This window comes from Neoarius graeffei, chromosome 12 (assembly GCF_027579695.1).
Source record: "Neoarius graeffei isolate fNeoGra1 chromosome 12, fNeoGra1.pri, whole genome shotgun sequence".
Classification (NCBI taxonomy): Eukaryota; Metazoa; Chordata; class Actinopteri; order Siluriformes; family Ariidae; genus Neoarius; species Neoarius graeffei.
The window spans coordinates 6,915,908-6,936,971 of record NC_083580.1 but is presented as its reverse complement, the minus strand read 5'-3'; the positions used below and the strand labels follow the sequence as shown (position 1 = coordinate 6,936,971).

Below are 21,064 nucleotides of genomic sequence, written 5' to 3'. Positions count from 1 at the left end.
CTGCTTGGTGTTTACACCTGGAGAATTGTGTGTTTGGTTCAGGTTTGGATAAATTGAGATAATTGTATAGAGTGTGAGTGCTTTCTGAATGAGCACATTGTTTAACCAATGCAAAACTGATGGTTTTGTGTATGATTTTGCACCAAATCTATCAAAACATCAGTTTTGTGTTTTGAGAAATGAGCCTTTCCTTTTGGTAGCTGAAGAAACTGTTTCAAAAATTTGCCTCATAGAATCAGTGTTAGTGTTTAACTGATTGGGAAAAACTAAAGATAATTCCATGTTGAAAGGGTCCTTTTTTGTTGTTGTTTTTTTTAAATATAGTTATATGGGTCCCTGCCTGAGAACTGCTGTTATAGCAAGTGTTATGGACATTATACGACTGTAATATAATTATATTAAAAATAATAATGCATTGTTTGTATAGCACCCATACAGAAAAAAGGACTATTCAAAACAGAATTGTGTTCATAAAATCAACCTGGTGAATTTAATTGTAAAATGATGTCCATCATATCATACCATTGAGCACCGATGTACACAGCAAATACTATATAAATATAGATAAAATTGCTCAGCTACTTACAACAAAAAGGCATGCATTTTACTATATATTATACATATGTATACTATATATAAAACTGACATTTTACACGGTTAAAAAAAAAGAATTTAACATAATTAGATGTAATCTATACTGACAAACTGATTGCAAGGCAGCATAATGTTTAATGGCAGACCATTTTCTCATTCATACAAAATAGAGGAGCAAGGATGCTGGATGCCCAGCTTACACACAGTTTTATTACTCTCCTCTACAACACAATTCACAGTTTCCATTCAGTCTTTTGTCCTTTGTTCAGCATTCATTCATTCACTCCATCAGTAAAGAACAGCTGTTCTTGCTGGTCAGCCCAAGGATCATGCAGCGTACAACATGGAGGAGGGAATGCCACATGCACAAAGAGAAGCACCCAATTTCCTCCCCAGAGCAAGCTGGAGGGAGATGGGCACGTCTTACAAGGCGCAATCTGTGAAAAGAAGAGTAGAAGAGGGGGTTGGATGAGCTTGAGATTTAAGACAGCCATCAGTGATGGCAAGTACGACAAAAACATATGCAGAAAGGACCATGTGCATGTCACTTCATCAAACTATTAGAGACCAATACAATTCTTTTCAATGGAAGATATATAGAGTTTGTGTTTTGATCTGATTTGGAGACTGATTCAAAATAGCAATCATTTTTTTCCATCACATTTTAAAAGAACAGTTTGTAATTTTTGGAGCTCCCTGCTGCCTCTCAAGTGATTTTCAACGCCAAATCAGACCCAGACTAACTAATTGATACCTTCTTTATTCCTCAATCCTACAGTACATCCATCAGCATACTCAAATCCATCTAAGTTAATCTTGAAGCAAATATTCTTCAAATGTGCTCAGAGGAAACAAAGAAGGATTTTGGATCAAGGATGTGCAGGTATACATACATACATGTGATGTACACATGCAATAATGTTTTAATTTAAGGGAATTCAGTGGAAAAAAAAAATCACTGCTTTGGATAGATGGATCTGTTCTACAGGTAATATATATATATATATATATATATATATATATATATATATATATATATATATTTTTAAATTGCTTTCAAGTGACCCTTTAGCATACGTTTAAAGAAATTTTCATTTGGAAAGTGCATTTATTTTCAGTGGTCTCCTTTTCTCCTAAGGAGCCAAGAAGCAAGGAAGAAGGTGCGAATAAAGAAATTACAAATAGATGCACTCTATATATCCTTAATGAATCATATTCGAAAGAACAAAGGGTAGAGATCCTCTCCTGCTGACAAAAAAAAATTAACCAGAATTCTGCAATGATCCATTTTGTTGCACAATAATTTTATTATGCAATTTAAAAAAAAAAAAAAAAAACCACTACTACTACAGGAATTGGAAGTTTAAAAATAAAAAAATCAAATACAACCTGCACCTTGAAAGCTTGAGAGCCTGAGCAAAGTGCAGGTGGAAATTAGAAATCCGATGGCCAGCAGCCAGAGGAGTTTTTATGAGGGCTGGGGGGGCTATTAATTTTAGAAACCATGTAAGGGTGGCTGGTAAGATTTGTCCTCCATTACCAGGCATCTTATTTACGTTTCCCATAAATCATACAGGACATGAAGGACAATTGAACAAGAAGCAATAATTTGTCAGTGTTGGATTTAAATTATGTTGGTGTAGAATTATATTAAAAGAAAGGGTCATTTGTTTAGTGCTATTGTTAGTTCAATCAGACTGAACACAAACTCAAAGATGTTTAAGGTTTAATGTTTTGTTTAATTAAAACCACAGTATTGTTGAATTACCGATTGTAATTGAGCATAATCAAACAACTTAATTATTGAGGTGAAGTTTTCTGTGAGGAGAAATTAACAGTTTTGTAAGTGCCAGCATTTATAACAGGAAGGTGTTCAGGAGAGAGGACTTTGTGCTTTGGGAAGAAATGCCAATTTTTGTCTTATTAACATCAAGAGAGAAGAAGAATGGCGCTACGGAGAACTCTTTATAGCTGCAATAATGCAAGTGATACATTGACGTTCACATACACTCCCTGATATTAAGTACAAATGTATATTTAAAAAATAATAAATAAATAAAAAAATCTTCGGTATCAATAAGAAAATGTTAGTTCTGGCAAATTGCTGTGGTATAAAAGGAATAAAAGCACTTCAGGACATACCGTTCTAGGAAACTAATCTACTTCAGGGTGGTAATTGGAACTCTGCTTCTTGGCGCAATACCCACCACACCACCCTGTCTTTGATTATTTTTCTATAACAGCACACCACAAAGTGTCTTCATCCTTACACAATGTTAATAAGGACATGTTAATAATACTCACTCAGTGAAGGGGACGCCCATTGAAGGCAGAAAGGAGGGGAAAAGCAGAGTTGTTAGATACCAACACTGGTAGTGCCACTCACACAGCACAGGAACATGCTTCATGTGGCATGTAATAAGGACAGCTTTTCACAAACAAGGATTAGGCTTATGACTGGGATTGCTAAACACTCAATCTGATGTAAAACAAATTGGTACAGGTAAACTGAGTACATATGCTATGTACAAACTGACAGGGTCCTGCAGTAGCAAAAGCTCACGCTTCAGCTTGTGCTTGCCTGATCACACGTTAATTTCTTATTGTATGTACATTATTTCAAGTATAATTGCTCCTGTAACTCTACATATATATATACCATGTAAAAAAAGCCATTAAAATAAACAAGACACGCAATTCTTTAATTCAAATGGTCCATGAGTGTATTTTCTTGAAGTAGAAAAAAAAGGGAGAGTGAAACATTTTGGTTTTGCATCATAAAATCCAAATACACTAATTTAATAAACCTATCACGTTAACATTTCGTCTCTGACCCTACGCCGTCGATACCAACATTTACATCCATGACTCACCCACCCCACCCCACCCTGCCTCAAACACTCCTAAATTAAGTTAATACAAGTCAAATCAATTATAAAATACAAAAGAAAATGCATCCTTAAAACAAAACAAAAACACGGGGGAGGGGGGGGGGGAAGGACTGGATTATTTGATGTATATTGTTTTCTGCACAAGCCAATAGGGGCACACCTCAAAGCAACAAGGTCATACACAGGATGTGTAAAGCTCAGTGAGGCGAGGAACTAATCAGACTGTATTGAGGTAGCTGTGCTCTGCCCAGTGCAGAAAAACTGGCTTTAATAATTAAGGTATTTAAGAAAAACATGACAATGGAGGTTATTATACAAAGGGGAAGACAGAAATGAATGAAAACTCACACGTAATGCATGCAGGATACACAACATGCAGCTTCCATTTCAGGATCTGATTTAGCTGATGCGTTCACTCCCATCCTGTCCTATACTCCTGTGCCCCCACTCTGAACAAGTCCAACATTCAGACTGGACACGGTAAACAAATGTAAACAGCGTTCCTAGTCTCCCTGGCTATGTTTAGGCACCTGTGTAGGATGCTCAAACTGGACTCTGTTCTTGTACATGGCTTTGACAGATTTGTGCATTTTGACAAACGACCTGAATCCATTTTACTTCAAATGCATCCTTACTCCAGAATGAAAATGAAGGACCTCTGTGTGTTTATGGCTTTATATGGAAATGTACAGGAGAGGAACAAAATAGTTAAATCGGCTGCCTAAACTTAACCCCTCGTTAAGTCACGTCAGTGGATTCCTTTTAATATGGACCAAAAAAAAAAAGTGAGTTGTATAAAATAGTGTTCAGACTTGATACACATCATAGAGCTCATCATGCACTGAAAGTGAGGACACAAAAAAAAAGAATTTAGTATTCTTGTTTTTTGAAATGCAAATTCTTTAAAGAGGAAAAAAAAAAAAAAAAAGGCAAAATAAAAATCTGTTAAAACCAAACCAGCAGAACATCCACAGACGTGTGAATAATATTAATAATGGTCATTAATACTTAGACTTCGGCTCTATGTGGTCCCCTCCATACCCGCTAGACATGGTTTTAAAAACAACTTTGTTACATTTATTATATTATTTGTTATGTTCGTGTTAACACGGTCCTCCTCGTGCACATTCACTGGTGCACAGGCACACTTACACACACATTCATTCTATCTACACACTGAGTGAGGGGAGGGGTGGGTGGGGGGGTTGTGTTTCTGTGTTCAGATGAGTCAGGACCAGAACATTTCAGCCAGGTTAGTGTCGATGCTGTAGATCCAGAGCACCAGGGGGAGCGAGAGAGCCACGAACGGCCAGGAGATGCCCTCTGTGCAGGCGCTGAGCGGGCATGACTTTCCCGTGGGCGTGTCCAAATCTTTACCGGGTTCGAGATAATTCCGGGCTGCGAATTTTAGCACCTCGTCCAGCAGGATGACGGGCAGCGAGATCTTCAGCACCATCAACCATTGGGTCATGTTCAGCGGCGTGATCTGAAAGATCATCTGAGGATGGAAGAACGAGAGAGAAAATCAATCAATACAGGAAATGAAGGCTAGATCAAACAAATGTATGGTGCTATGTGCAAAAGATTCCCCCCCCCCCCAAGTTTATGAAGTTTCATTAACCGCTATAAGGCCGAATCCCATTTCACCCCTTGAACCAACCCCTTGGCCCTTCCCCTCCATTTTGCGCGTTCACGTGAAGGGGTATCCCAATCCCAGTTAACGCGGAGGGGTAGGGGAAGGGGTAGGGCTTCTGTACCCCTCCAAACGGAGATTTTCCTGGAGCTGACTCCGAACGAAGAGGTTTGAGTGATTTCCCACAATGCCATGCGGATTTCAGCGAGATTTCATGCGGATTTCAGAAAGATGGCGGTTCCCGTGGCGAAAGATTGTCATAAATGTATTTTCTCCATTATTTACGTGTTTTAAGTTGTTATCCAGAGGAAACGCCGCTTGATTCGCTTTCGAGCTGAGAATGAGCAGCGATTTCTGAAATCCAAGCTGCTGCTAAAAAGCTTTGGGAGTGAGTATTGTTTTCGGTTGCTTGACTGCGTACGTTTTGTTCTGTTATTCTCGCTTTTATTGTTTACATGAGTGTTCTGACACCTCATTCTGTCGGATGTGGTGCACGAAGCGCCAAAGATATCCCATTCAGTGGTGTTAGTTAACAAATCACACCCTGCCAGCAGAGATCTCTGGCTCTGACTGTAGCGGCTGGTCGCAGCCAATGACGCATTTGGTCGCGTTTTGCTAACGTAAATGCTGACGGAGGTACGCGATGACGTATGCGATCGTTGAAGGGCTATCCCAATACGTAAGGGTTGAATTTCAAGCCCTATCCCTTGTAGCTCAGTTTCAAGGGGAAGGGCCAAGGGGAAGGGGGAGGGGTAGAAATTAGAATTGGGCCTTCGTGTTTTTCCAGGCAGAGGGTCAGTCATGGGCGGGTGCAGGAAAGCAAAGGAAACGGCAATCCCCCCCCCAAGCATCCTTTTCATTCAGCAAGCGAGCCCAATTATGCCCTCATGGACTCCTGATTTACATTTTATAAAGCACGTCTCAGAACCAGCTGTACTCTCTCTAGCCTCCTAGATCAATCTCTGTATAGTGCAGCTCATACCGGCAGAGGCTCCACATAGAGGATGAGGAAGTGGAGGGACATGGAAAGGCAGATAGCTCCTAGCAGCCATACGTTCTCCCATGGGGGCATGCGCAGCAGAGACTGGTTCTCCGATACACTGAAAAATACAAAGTGACCAACAGGAAACCCAATCATGAGTCAGACCTGAAATAGTTCAAGTTCTGTGGGAATCGGCACATCTAAAAAAGCACTTGTATGGACCTGTTGAGGGCGTTGCACATCTCAATGGTGACCAGTACAGACAGGGCCATGGTCATGGGGTAAGGTGACTCAAACACCTCACAATCAATGCCCTCAAACTCTCGGTTGTCTGGTCCACACTGGAGGAAGTGACTCTGCAGGATGAAAATCAGGAATTGAAAAGTTTTTAATAAATAAATAAATAAATTGCCAGTAATGGCTAGGGAAAAGAAACCCCAACTTAGCGTGCTTGGTTATTTTGCTACTAATAGACCCCTTTCACTGACGTCACCCGAAACCGGAAGTAAACAGACCCTGCGCCATATTGGAAGACCAACAAACTCGTGATTAGGGGGAAATAACGGCAGCGGTATGTGAACCCACGAGAATAAAGTGGAGTGGCAAACGACTTGAACAAATCTGAGCTGTTTTATTTATGATTTATTGGCCCAACAGTAGACTTGAAAGAAACCTGTGTGAAACTTGGCAAAAAACTGTGGATATAATGGATAAGTCTGTGCATGATCTGCGGACACTTTGAGGTAAGCAAACGCAAGAAATTCAGATTTAAAACATGCTAAAGTGGCCCCAAGTTGATAACTGTATGAGGAGCAAGCCTCCCAGACTTCTACAATTTAATAATAATAATAATTTAGGATGGTTTGGGGCTTGCTCGCTGCTGCCAGGTTGGTTGTTGAGTAGCCTGACTTTTTTTTTTTCTTGCGTGTGGTATCATTGTTGACGCGAGGTTGTTTTTTGAACATGCCAATGTGGACACGATTTCCCCTGATGAGTTATGACTTCAGACGCGATGCGTGTGTGGAGGTGTGGAGTCCGCGTGATATGTGCGCAAGATAGGCTTCTCATGTGTTTGGAGATCTGCGCTCCGAGACAAGCGCAAGCGCCCCAAGGGGAAAAAAGGGACCCCCCGAAAATATCGGCATAGTTCCAACACTGAGTGTAGGCACTGGGTGTAAACAACAAATAGTTTACAATGTCTGGGTAGCAAACAGATGGCAGAATTGGTGTCAGGTCCTCCTTATGTTTCCATTCTCCCTTGCCGCAAGTCTTATCATATGGGTCAAACCCATCAATCACAGCCAGTTTCTCCACATACCGTGCCCTTTCTGCAGCTGGTAATGTACTCACATAACCAGAATTATCATCCATCGTGTCACTTTACTCTCGCTCGTACTTTGTTTTATACTGTGAGTGCATGTACTTGGTCTTCCAATATGGCGCCTAACAAAATCTCGCGGCGCAGTGAAGTCATGTGAAAGGGGTCTATAACTTCAATGGTAAAATTACATAAGATTTTGTTCCTGAACGATTGTATGTCAAATATGCATACAGCCCACTTGCAAATTAAATGCACTAACCAGCTGATAGAAGTTGACTCTTGGTCCATCTTCAGCAGCAATAAACCACCAAGCAGCAGCTCCAACTGTGGCAGCACCGACATAGCCTACAGAGCAGATTGAAAAATCATCCTTCCTGTAAATTTCTGTATCTGCAGGTTGATTACTTTCCAGTAAGAGCATGTTTTCATCCTCTTGTACCACAGCAATGCCCAAATGATTAGTTTATTTATTAAAGGAGATAATTCAATCACAATTTTACCATAATCACATCATGATACATCATTTGACAAATTTTACAGGGCAAGAAATGCACCTTAGACTGAAAATACGCTAAATTTGTCAAGTGCGATACAAAAACATCCAATCCCAGTTTTCTCTTTGGGGCTCATTGTTAAATCTGATATTAAAAATGCACTTACAGCCAATAGCCAGGTATCGGAAGAACAGCCAGCCAGAGATCAGGGGTTCCTTGGCATTGCGGGGGGGTTTACTCATGATGTCCAAATCAGGAGGGTTGAAGCCAAGGGCTGTAGCAGGAAGACCGTCTGTCACCAGGTTAACCCACAGCAACTGCACAGGGATCAGAGCCTCAGGGAATCCCAAAGCAGCAGTCAGGAAAATGCTGTATCAGTAACAGGAAAAGGGGTTCAGTCACAGTACAACAGCTTATCTATGGTTCAGGGTACTAAAGAGATACCAGTTCTTACCAGACCACCTCTCCCACATTGGAGGAAATGAGATAGCGGATGAACTGCTTCATGTTGTTGTAAATGGCTCGCCCCTCCTCTACGGCTGCTACGATGGTAGCAAAGTTATCGTCAGCCAGCACCATCTCAGAGGCCGTCTTTGCCACAGCTGTACCCGAGCCCATTGCAATGCCTATCTCTGCCTTCTTCAGTGCAGGAGCATCGTTTACACCATCGCCAGTCTGGAGCAGAAAAACAGCTGGATTATAAAACTGATGTCTATTGCAGGAATTAATCCATAACATTATCTAATGATAGTAGCACGTATAATTAAAACAGGACTCGTTACCATAGCCGTGATCTCATCATAAGACTGTAGGTACTCCACAATCTTGGATTTATGTGAAGGCTCGACGCGGGCAAAACAGCGGGCACTGAGCACGGCTTCATGCTGAGCTGAAGGCGACAGGTCGTCAAACTCGCGGCCTGTGAAGGCCATGCGCGAGACGTCATCGTTCTCTTTGAAGATACCGATGCGCCTGCAGATGGCCACAGCTGTACCCTTGTTGTCCCCGGTGATCATGATGACCCGGATGCCTGCCAGGCGGCATAGCTTGATTGAAGCGGCCACCTCAGCCCTGGGAGGGTCCAGCATGCCCACGCAACCCACGAATGTCAGATCAGTCTGTAAATTTACAGACAAAAACACCACATAAATCATGGTCAGCCCTACAAAGTTCAGGGCATTTGGCAATAATTTCTAAAAACAGAATTGCTCCAAGAGGTTTAAATAACCACTTCTTTTTCCTCCCTTTATTGGATACTTTATCATAATCTTAAAAAAAAAAAGTCTAAAGTCCTTCCTGCACCATATGGCACATTAGGCGGCACCGATCTTGGTTTCTGTAGCCCTCGGCTTCTTGCCTATTACATAGCTAGGGTTACAGTGGGTGGGTGGGGGGGCCTGGTCCTCTGGTACCCACGAGAGTTTGACTCCCCACTCACATCTGTATTGCAGCATGCCTTTGCCAGATGGCAGGAGGTACCATTTTTATGATGGTCTTTGATATGACCTGACCGCGAGTAGATCTCATGATCGAGAAGCGGACACGCTAACCACTAAGCCAACTATCTTAAAAGGTCATTCTAACGTGGGAGTAGGCATCACCATTCAGCACACTTAACATCTGGGATAAAAATGGTCTTTATATCACAAAACGTGCTCAAGTCATTGTCCATAGCAAACCGACATAGGTTAGAGATGAGGCAATACAAAAGTATTTGCCTCCTAGTGGTGGAAAGTTGTAAAAATAAGTCAACCAATTGTACATTTACTTATATTTCTGAAATGTTCAATATGGCAACAAATTTTGAAACCCAAAAGAGCTGTCAAATTAAATGAAAGGCTTAAATGGCCAGTTCTGTACATCTGTATTCAATCTGCAGAACATAATTTACAATTACTGAAGACATTTTAAGGTCATGCCATAGAGTTGAAATACTGAGGCCTTTTTATATGTTCCAGCTTCTGACCTCATACTCGACAAAGCAAGATGAATCCTCCAAGCGAAGCTCCTCTCTGCTGATCGGATTGTCCCGTGTGGCCAGGGCCAGGCAACGCAGCGTGTCCCGTCCTGTCCCGTACTCACGGATAACAGACAGGATCTTCTCCTTGATACCTGGTGTTAAGGGGACCTTATTACTGCCTACACGGATGTGTGTGCACCTGTCAATCACTCCTTCCGGCGCACCCTTCACAAACAAACCAAAGAAAGGTCATTAGAGAACAAATAAATAGCAAATACACCAAATCCAAGACAGCTTTCCTCAAGGATCTACAGGTTTTCTGCGTAAAACAGTTCAAGATCAGGATATGGCTAGTCCTCCTGCCTGGCAAGTCTCTAATGATGTGGATGAAGGTGATTTAAAATAAAATTTCTACCTGCTAATGCACTAATTACAGTGGAACATGGGGTGTGGGGAAGTGGGGGGGGGATTCCAGCAGCGCCCCACTGGGCATATTCATCAATTTAAAATAGACAGAAATAGAGGTCAAGCAAACTACTGAGAGACAACAGGGATACATTTCTGAGATTGATATTACAACAGAGTAAGTGGGGTGTGTAGGGGGGTAAACAACACAAAATAATTAGCACCAGGGGCTTCACTCTCTCACACACACACACACACACACACACACACACACAGAGTAAGAGCTTGCGTACAAATGACGCCCCTGGTGCTAATTATACTAATTATAAAGCCAGGTCATAAGCGGAGTCATGTTTTCAGAGCTTTGGAAAACATGAGAAGTCTTCCAGACTGCACTAAAAACAGAATTCTTAATATTCACACTGGCCATGCATCATTTTTTTTTCTCATTTTCTTACAAAACAAATTATGGTTACAACCTAATTATCATCACTATGCAGCTTAAATACAACTAGAGGTCTGTCTGATTAAAGGGGAACAACTGGCATGGCAATTAGTCCAAAAATCAGTCACATGATTAAATGCCCTTTTCCATTAAAGGAGAACTGAAGGCAAATTTTTTAATCATCAAAATTCTCTCATTTTATTAAATATCGGAATGCATTTTTGATCGCTATTTTGTCACTGCTATAGTAAAGTTATGAGTGTATGAAATATGCTGTGTAATACATCAGTCCGGGGCGGCACGGTGGTGTAGTGGTTAGCGCTGTCGCCTCACAGCAAGAAGGTCCGGGTTCGAGCCCCGGGGCCGGCGAGGGCCTTTCTGTGCGGAGTTTGCATGTTCTCCCCGTGTCCGCGTGGGTTTCCTCCGGGTGCTCCGGTTTCCCCCACAGTCCAAAGACATGCAGGTTAGGTTAACTGGTGACTCTAAATTGAGCGTAGGTGTGAATGTGAGTGTGAATGGTTGTCTGTGTCTATGTGTCAGCCCTGTGATGACCTGGCGACTTGTCCAGGGTGTACCCCGCCTTTCGCCCGTAGTCAGCTGGGATAGGCTCCAGCTTGCCTGCGACCCTGTAGAAGGATAAAGCGGCTACAGATAATGAGATGAGATGAGATACATCAGTCCATATGTCAAAGCAACGTCCATAAACAAGATTCATCGAGACCTGTGTGAGACATCGTAGGACGGAAGTAAAACGTACAGCGGAAATCAAACTGACTGACGTCTGCCAACGTTGTCAAAAAGACGCGCGCGCACGCCCTCTTTCGAATGCTGATGTAATCAAGCTGGAAGTTTTGTTTGTTTTGATAGCAAAATCAGGAAAGTTTGAAAAAAGTAGGCAGTAATCGTCATTTAAACTCGTTTGTGTGTGACATTTCGTTTGGAAAACAATTCAAAATGGCGGCGCTGACACCTGGCTGACGCTTCTTCACGTTTCGAAGTCTCACACAAGTCTTATGAAGATCGCGCAGATAAGCGACGCCTACCGTGGACCAAACGAACTAAATAGGCCAATAAGTATAATATTTAATTGCGATTAGTTGCCAATACGAGTCACGATATAAGGTTACTAAAACAGAAAATGTAATTGAATAACACGTTAAGAAATAAAGCAAGTTTAAAAATGACTTCACTTCTCCTTTAATCTCAGTTCTTAACCACCATTCAGTTTGTTAACAGACAAGTCATGATCTTGGAAATAACAGAAAATGGACTTTTTTTTTTTTAAATTGTTAAAAGAACACCAGTTCCTGACTCAGCAAGCACACAGGAAAATCTTCGTGTGAACGATTCTAGGCACATTTTCCTATTCAGATACATGTTTGTATGAGGCTCCTCTCTGCGATTACCTTGACGAACATCTTGCCGAGGGCCGAGCGCACCTTGTTGGGGGTACAATACACAGACATGGACTTCCTGTCCCGCGAGAACTCCAGTGTGAATTCTTTCTTCATCAGCTGCTTAATAACCTGAACCAAAGAAGCAAGAACATAGGATTAGCTGACTATAAAGCCTGCCAACTTTTGCACACGCGCACACAAACAAACAAAATGCAGAAGTGACTTTACAGAGTTGCAAGCGTTGGCCCGTTCGATCTTGGTTAGCGATTTGAGATCGTTATCAAACACATTCATCTTCTCCACCAGGCACGTGAGAGCCGTTTCTGTCGCTTCTCCAACTTTCTCGTACACTCCTTTCACCTATGGACCACAAACAGGAGACGGACATGCCGGTTAAACGAACGAGTACAAGGGGCAGGGCGGAAGAACACCTTTCCATCTTTAACAATTTTATTACCAGACCTCGTTATAGTCCAGAGAAGAGTCATTGCACAGGGCACAGATTGTGGCCATCTCAACCAGAGCATCATACTTGGAGCATTTCACCGGTTTCCCATCTTGGAACCTGAGCAGATGATGTCAAGAGAGAATGTTAAAAGTAAGAATAGAAAGCTCTTTTAATAAAGCTGCATCATAGGAAAAAATATTCCTGGTTGTTTGTCTATACTGATTAAAGTCACTCACACTTCTCCTTCAGGAGCGTACGTGGAGCCAGTAACGGTGAACTCTTTGAGAGAGCAGCCGTCTCCCTGCACCTGGTCGACGATGAACATCTGAAAACACACGCAGACAGTCAAGTCACCAGCAGGTGGCGCATAAAAACACTGCAGTGCATAAAAAGATCTATCCTGGGAATACAAAAACTTGAGGGAACTTCGATGGAGGTCATGTAAAAGTCAGTAGTGGCTAAAAGATACTGAAAACAAGAACAGTATCCTGGCTAATAGCCAAAATGACACTGGGATTTTTTTTTGCCCTCCCCCCAGTGAGGAAAACCAGAGTCTTGGGACACAGCATCAATGTCACCATAGAGACACAGCCAAACAGTGAGCAGGAAAAAGAGAGAACAAAGAGAAACACGATAGAGTAAAAGCACAGAGCTGGCACTTTGCTTGACGAACCCAAGTGGCGCCTTGTGAATGGTTCAAGTCAGAAAACTTGAAATAAATGCTCGGTGCGCTGTTCTTTCTCTCTAGCTCTCAGTTTTAGCTATCGCGCTTACATAAAACAACCCACATTACAGACAGGATGGAGCTGGTGAGAGTAAAGAGATAAACAAAACGTTACATTCCTTCTGACGAACGGCTATTTTTAAAGCCAACCTTTTCACGTTGGAGGAAAAGCTGCAATGGAATGTTTAGTCCAAAAGATTTTAGCCACTCTTCTCCTGCTCAAACAGATTTAAATAAACTAAAAACGGCATATCTGGCAAAAACGTGCTTCAATACACAGATCTAGACACCATTCAGAGGCGCCAAACCTGTTCCGTTCTTGCACGAGTGTGTGTGTGTGTGTGAGAGAATTCTGCAGCAACATGATTGTTAAGTAAAACAGAGCTCCAAAATACAAGGTCAGTTACGCAACACCACTGCAAGTAACTGACTATCGCATACTGATGAGTATTCAAAGAGTAGTGATGGAGTAAAAACCAGATGGAAGAGGTAGAGCATGGTGTTAGAGAGAGAAAAAGAAACGGAAACTGTGGAAAAAAAAAAAAAAAGGTTGTGATCAGTAAATAGGTCGTTATACTGCAACTACATCAGCAGACTACGTGCTCCTTAAAAGCCTAGGTCACAACCGGACGCACAATTTTTTTGGCCGTGCGATTTTTGGTGTTTCCCAAATCACTGCGTTTTTTTTTTGGTCATGGAGAAAGACGCACGTTGGCCGTAAGTTTGTCTTGCAACCTGAAAAAAAAAAAAAAAAAAAAAAGTGCCTGTAGAGTTTGACATGACAAAGAACCTCTGCGGCCGGTCTAAGGCTCGAAAATCAGCACGTCTCACACACGCCCTCCGTGCATTTCTTGCGTTTTTTGCACGTAGACCGGCTGTAGGAGCATGTACGGTTGTGACCGAGGCTAAAAATAAGTCAAAATGGGGGCGCCGTGCCGTGGATCCGGGGACCCGGGTTCGGTTCCGGCCCGGGGTCGTTTCCCGGTCCCTCCCCGTCTCTCTCTCTCGTTTCCTGTCTCTGCACTGTCCTATCCAATAATAATAAAGGTGAAAAAAGCCCAAAAAGAATATCTAAAAAAAAAAAAAAGTCAAAATGAAATTTACACAAGTTTTCCTTTATTCCAGGAGAAGCTGATCAGTCATGACATGTTTCATGTCAAACGCATGCTTCTTTAGTTTTGCACTCAAGTTCAGTTCAGTGTAGCTCTTGGCTACAGAACACTAAGTTTATATTTCAAACAAATCAAGGTGGAATTGCATTGCTAATCAACAAACTTCTAGCAGATTTGTTGGTGTGTCGCAAATGAAAACATGACACCAAAACTATGATCAACATGGCTGTTACTACTACCACCGCCACTTCGTCTACTTTGTATAGAGAACAGCAGTCATACAGGATAAGATTACTGAATAATAAATCAATTCAAAGTTGTTTGAAGCAGGTATATGAAGGCCTGCTCAACTTCCGTTTACGCGTTAGCTACATTAACCTTCAAACACGAAATGCTTTGGCTGATCGGCTGCATTTAGTATAAAAGGAACTTTGCGCACATTATACAGTATACGCTAAACTGTCATTCTATATTATTTAATCCCTCATATCACAGCGCTGTTGAACTCTTGATCCTGATTGATCACCAGGTGTTGATTAATTTTCTATAAACCGCAGCTCTGTTAGTCCGACAAACAGGTTTAAGGTCCTCAGATTTGTTGGTAACGTGGAGCCGAGTTTGCATCTCATCAGCGTTTCCCCTACACAAACAGGAACCCACACCCCCCTGAAAGGTGGCACGTGTGCAGGCACTAAGACCATGCAGAAAGAGCGCCTGCTCAAAAAACAGGAGAGGGTTCAGGCACTAGGACCATGCACAAATATCCCCCACTCAAGCTGCCAGCTCCCCATCTGCTTCACTCTCTTCTCATGCGCTCAAAAACAATCCAAACCATAGTTAGCAAATGTCAGAACCCCCCCAAGCAGCAAAAGATGGCAGACATATGATCCCCCCCAAAAAAAGCGTGAGTGATTTCTTCAGACATTTTATATCAAGTTAGCTAATGTTATGTTACGAATATTCATAGCGAGATCATGTTGGAATACATGACGTTAACTAGCCAGAGCATACAGTGGTGCTTGAAAGTTTGTGAACCCTTTAGAATTTTCTATATTTCTGCATAAATATGACCTAAAACATCATCAGATTTTCACACAAGTCCTAAAAGTAGATAAAGAGAACCCAGTTAAACAAATGAGACAAAAATATGATACTTGGTCATTTATTTATTTATTGAGGAAAATGATCCAATATTACATATCTGTGAGTGGCAAAAGTATGTGAACCTTTGCTTTCAGTATCTGGTGTGACCCCCTTGTGCAGCAATAACTGCAACTAAACGTTTGCAGTAACTGTTGATCAGTCCTGCACACTGGCCTGGAGGAATTTTAGCCCGTTCCTCCGTACAGAACAGCTTCAACTCTGGGATGTTGGTTGGTTTCCTCGCATGAACTGCTCGCTTCAGGTCCTTCCACATTTCGATTGGATTAAGGTCAGGACTTTGACTTGGCCATTCCAAAACATTCACTTTATTCTTCTTTAACCGGTCTTTGGTAGAATGACTTGCGTGCTTAGGGTCGTTGTCTTGCTGCATTACCCACCTTCTCTTGAGATTCAGTTCATGGACAGGTGTCCTGACGTTTTCCTTTAGAATTCACTGGTATAATTCACAATTCATTGCTCCATCAATGATGGCAAGCTGTCCTGGCCCAGATGCAGTAAAACAGGCCCAAACCATGATACTACCACCACCATGTTTCACAGATGGGATGAGGTTCTTATGCTGGAATGCAGTGTTTTCCTTTATGCAAACATAACGCTTCTAATTTAAACCAAAAAGTTCTATTTTGGTCTCATCTGTCCACAAAACATTTTTCCAATTTCTGGCTTGTCCATGTGATTTTTAGCAAACTGAAGACGAGCAGCAATGTTCTTTTTGGAGAGCAGTGGCTTTCTCCTTGCAACCCTGCCATGCGCACCATTGTTGTTCAGTGTTCTCCTGATGGTGGACTCATGAACATTAACATTAGCCAATGTGAGAGAGGCCTTCAGTTGCTTAGAAGTTACCCTGGGGTCCTTTGTGACCTCGCTGACTATTACACGCCTTGCTCTTGGAGTGACCTTTGTTGGTCGACCACTCCTGGGGAGGGTAACAATGGTCTTGAATTTCCTCCATTTGTACACAATCTGTCTGACTGTGGATTGGTGGAGTCCAAACTCTTTAGAGACGGTTTTGTAACCTTTTCCAGCCTGATGAGCATCAACAACACTTTTTCTGAGGTCATCAGAAATCTCCTTTGTTCGTGCCAGGATACACTTCCACAAACATGTGTTGTGAAGATCAGACTTTGATAGATCCCTGTTCTTTAAATAAAACAGGGTGCCCACTCACACCTGATTGTCATCCCATTGATTGAAAACACCTGACTCTAATTTCACCTTCAAATTAACTGCTAATCCTAGAGGTTCACATACTTTTGCCACTCACAGATGTGTAATATTGGATCATTTTCCTCAATAAATAAATGACCAAGTATAATATTTTTGTCTCATTTGTTTAACTGGGTTCTCTTTATCTACTTTTAGGACTTGTGTGAAAATCTGATGTTGTTTTAGGTCATATTTATGCAGAAATATAGAAAATTCTAAAGGGTTCACAAACTTTCAAGCACCACTGTATTTACAATTCTCTATTGTAAAATAAATTGTTAAATTATTGCTCTGTTGTTTTTAAAAAAAAAAAAAAAAGTTATATTGTAAAAATTGTTCTAAAATAAATGTGAAGACTTAAACATGACTCCTTTAGCTGTTTGTTCAGATCCAAATGCTCTGTAAATAAGAGCTGCGGAAACTTCAAGAAAGAGGATAAAAATGAGTCTTGTGGATGTTCCACAGCATTTGATGTAATTAAGTGGATTAAAAAGAAGTGTTATTCTTGAAGGACTTATTTTTCTATATACACCTCCATTCTCCAGGTTTTGATTTGTACAGACTGCTATTAAAAAATAAAGCTTATATTTTATCCGAGCAACGCTCCTCACCCTGCACACAGACATCTGGTTGGTGGTCAGGGTGCCAGTCTTGTCTGAGCAGATGACTGACGTGCAGCCCAGCGTCTCCACAGAAGGCAGTGAGCGCACAATTGCGTTTTTCTTGGCCATGCGGCGAGTACCCAGCGCGAGGCAGGTGGTAATGACAGCAGGAAGCCCTTCAGGGATGGCAGCTACAGCCAGCGCCACGGCGATCTTAAAGTAGTAGACAGCACCACGAATCCAAGAGCCACCATGCACTGGGTCGTTAAAGTGGCCGATGTTGATGATCCACACGGCGATGCAGATGAGAGAGATGACTTTGGAGAGCTGCTCTCCGAACTCGTCCAGCTTTTGCTGCAGCGGCGTGCGTTCTTGCTCGGTGGAGGCCATTTCGTCACGGATCTTGCCAATTTCCGTGTTCACGCCTGTGGCCACCACGACACCGATAGCCTTACCGGCTGCAATGTTGGTGCCCTGCCAATGCACAGCACAGAAATAGGCTGAAAATAATGCCTCGTTTAACACCTTTAAAATGTTAATTATGACAAGATTCTCAAAAAAGTAAAAATAGCTGATGCACACAGAGATTAGACATTCCGGGTAGAAGTCATCATTTGTTGATAATTCAAACTTACAGAGAAGAGCATGTTCTTCTTGTCCTGGTTTACAGCCCGCGGGTCAGGGACTGGGTCTGTGTGTTTAATGACTGATACGGACTCTCCTACAGAGAAACGCAGACAGACAATCAGACAGCAAAATGATGAAACTGCAACTCTTTTTGCACATCTGCTGATAGTCGGTTTGGCTCAATTATGATATGTCTGACGGAGCTTTTTCAGGGTTCCTGCAGGTAGCACCAGATTTAATTTAATGCTTTTTACAACAATAGAGTTGCACAAAGTTTGAATACGAATGCAATATGCATAATTTAAGTGTAAGGCAGTCTGGAAAACTCAGGTGTTGCTGTGGGAGATTGCTGGCAAATAACCAACCAAACAAAAATCATTTGTCCAAAAGGACAGACTTGTTTCTACGATGGTAGAAGCATTCAGTCTGCCTAAAAATATCTTAAGCCTTTGTGCGATTTCCTTACACTGTGAACGTCATGCGTCGGGTTGTTGGATAGCATCGTACCAAAGTAAACCGACTAACGAGATCAGCTTGCAATCAGATACAGCTGTCAAAACATCCGTGACACTCCTGCGTTGCAGGCGGAATTAAACCCTTCAAGGAAATTTTTCCCTTTTCCACTTTTGGCAGTAATCACACTTTGTGGCTAAGGTACTGTACTTGCTTGTAGTTTCTGAAGGGTTTCCCAGGCTGCCACACAAACGATCTTACACTGTTTACAGTCAACATTCAAAGACTGTTTTTACTCAACGCTTCTAAATTACGGGGTGTTTTAAAACCAGAAGGACAACTTTCAGCTAAAAATGAGAATCTCGTCTTGAGCTTTGAGCAAATCAAGCAGCTCAAAAGGTAGAGTTTACTTTTTACCAAATGTTTGTTACAGCCAAGTAATTTGATTCCATAAGAAATTTGTCACAAGTGCTGACAACTCGGGTGTTGCTGTGGCAGATTGCTGGCAAATAACCAACCAAACAAAAATCATTTGTCCAAAAGGACAGACTTGTTTCTACGATGGTAGAAGCATTCATTTAAAAAAACCCTGATATTAAACCAAATTCACAAATTTGAATACATCTATTAAAATAATTCAATTAGGGGGGCGTCGTGGCTCAGGTGGATAAGGCGCCACACCATAAATCCGGGGACCCGGGTTCGATTCTGACCCGAGGTCATTTCCCGATCCCTCCCCGTCTCTCCTGTCTCTACACTGTCCTATCCAATAAAGGTGAAAAAAGCCCAAAAAATATCTAAAAAAAAAAATAATAATTCAATTAGGTGATACCTGCTCGAGAATGAGGCAGAAAAGGAAGCCGACTTCAACTGTGTAAAATCAGGAATATGTTACAAGCTAATCTGCAGTTGCCGACTCCCTCTCATGGTACCGTTTTAATACTTTCTACAAATTAGCAAAATGAAAAATTTAATATCTCTAGCGGAGCTTTTTCTGACTTTAATCTTCACAAAACTGATTTACTGTTCATACAATGACTCACAGAAACCCCGCTTTTAAATTCACTGAATTTCAAATGGATGAGACGAGTTTTAATAAAAGGTTTTATAAATATTTTAAACCCCAATCGCCGACAGACACTCCGCATCACTGGTCTAGAATTAGAAGTGGCTTTCTGGTTGTTCTCGACCCGTGACTGTAAAATTCACAGCAAGGTTGAGTGTGAGAATTAACAGCCCTCTGAACTGAGCTTTCCACACTGCACTCGCATTATAAAAGATTTGTATTAGCAGTGAAATTAAGCATTAAATGCTATAAACATCAAGTACAAAAATCATTAAGGACCTGAAAGTGTCTAGAACATGGATCTGCAGTTTACTGCTTGGAAAATTAGTTGGATGCCAAATCTCACACTCTAAACTGTAATATAAAATTAGGTCCCGAGGCCCATGTCGGTTCATTCCATTCCTGTTTAAGTATCTCCGAATTATGCCAACAACTGCATCAGCGGCTTATTTGGCTGCATGTATACAAATATATACACCGAGTCAGTGTTGAAGCACATCTCCATATCACGACGGTCTTCGAACAAGCACCAAACGGGGAGAGAGAGAGCAAAAATGCAATTACCTACATTATCAAAATAGCAAGTTTTGCAGGAAAGAATCAAAAATTGCCAAGAATGGACATTATGCAGAATCTTTACCAATTAAGGCAGTGAAACAAAATGAAGCCTGACAGAAGAGTGCCCTCTCTCTCTCCCACACCATTTCCTCCTTTTCCGAGCTCCAGACTTCACTGACCACCTACCTATGAAGCACATAACCCTGAGAGGAAAACTGTATTTTTCATCTTCCACACGACAGTGCAGTTGTTTATTTTTCCGCCAATTATGAGTACCAAGCAATCAACATCCAACTCTAGCAGCTTGGACTGATTTCTGATCCACACTTGCTCACATTTTCAACAAAAGGTATTCCTCAAAAACAGATCTAACTTCTCAGCTCTACGTTTAGTTAATTAATCTGGGTAAGCATAACTTGCGGCTGGGCAGCACACTAAAGCTTTTACATAAACAGTGGGCTAGTTAACTATAGTCTAAAAATGTTCCCAACTATACTTGAGCAAGTAAACGCCATAAACCGTAGATGAAACGATGCAATAAATTGACACGTCTTACCTGTCAGAATGGACTGGTCCACTCGTAACGTGGTGGATTTGATAGATGTGAGGCGGATATCAGCAGGAACTTTATCACCCACTAAAGAGAAAACGGAAAGCATGTAGTCAAAGAAAGAAAAAGCACAGATCACTATTTAAAAAAACCACGTTTAACCCATCAGCACATTTTCGGTTAGCGCAACACCAAATCCCTTTCTTTAAACAAGCAGTGCTTCCAATAACACCAGAACTTTATCCCCACCACTAACTTTAAGGATGCATGTCTCCAGACAGCACTCAATGACAACAAAGGGCCATTAGAAGCCTTTCAGGCACTCAAAGCACTAAAAACATAGGAACATGACATTATAAAGCATCACACATTCAACAAACAAGATCTGGGTGTTCTGTTAAGAGAGTAAAGCAAGCAATTTGCCCATATTGT

The 21,064-nt window shown here is 41.7% G+C and overlaps 1 protein-coding gene across 1 annotated transcript in view; it reads right to left on the bottom strand.

The window, feature by feature from the left end:
* Positions 1-2,312: 2,312 nt before the first annotated feature.
* Positions 2,313-21,064, bottom strand: part of atp2a2b (ATPase sarcoplasmic/endoplasmic reticulum Ca2+ transporting 2b) — a 43,494-nt gene continuing 24,742 nt past the window's right edge. Inside the window, exons 6-20 of the mRNA XM_060935435.1 lie at positions 20,639-20,719; positions 18,014-18,099; positions 17,388-17,852; positions 12,807-12,895; positions 12,585-12,687; positions 12,351-12,482; positions 12,132-12,251; positions 9,882-10,100; positions 8,698-9,033; positions 8,370-8,590; positions 8,082-8,284; positions 7,681-7,766; positions 6,323-6,456; positions 6,101-6,218; positions 2,313-4,983 (exon numbers count right to left, since the gene is read on the bottom strand). Of these exons, the coding sequence (XP_060791418.1) occupies positions 4,714-4,983; positions 6,101-6,218; positions 6,323-6,456; positions 7,681-7,766; positions 8,082-8,284; positions 8,370-8,590; positions 8,698-9,033; positions 9,882-10,100; positions 12,132-12,251; positions 12,351-12,482; positions 12,585-12,687; positions 12,807-12,895; positions 17,388-17,852; positions 18,014-18,099; positions 20,639-20,719 (2,663 nt within the window). The 3' untranslated portion in view covers positions 2,313-4,713. The remainder of the gene's footprint in view (positions 4,984-6,100; positions 6,219-6,322; positions 6,457-7,680; positions 7,767-8,081; positions 8,285-8,369; positions 8,591-8,697; positions 9,034-9,881; positions 10,101-12,131; positions 12,252-12,350; positions 12,483-12,584; positions 12,688-12,806; positions 12,896-17,387; positions 17,853-18,013; positions 18,100-20,638; positions 20,720-21,064) is intronic.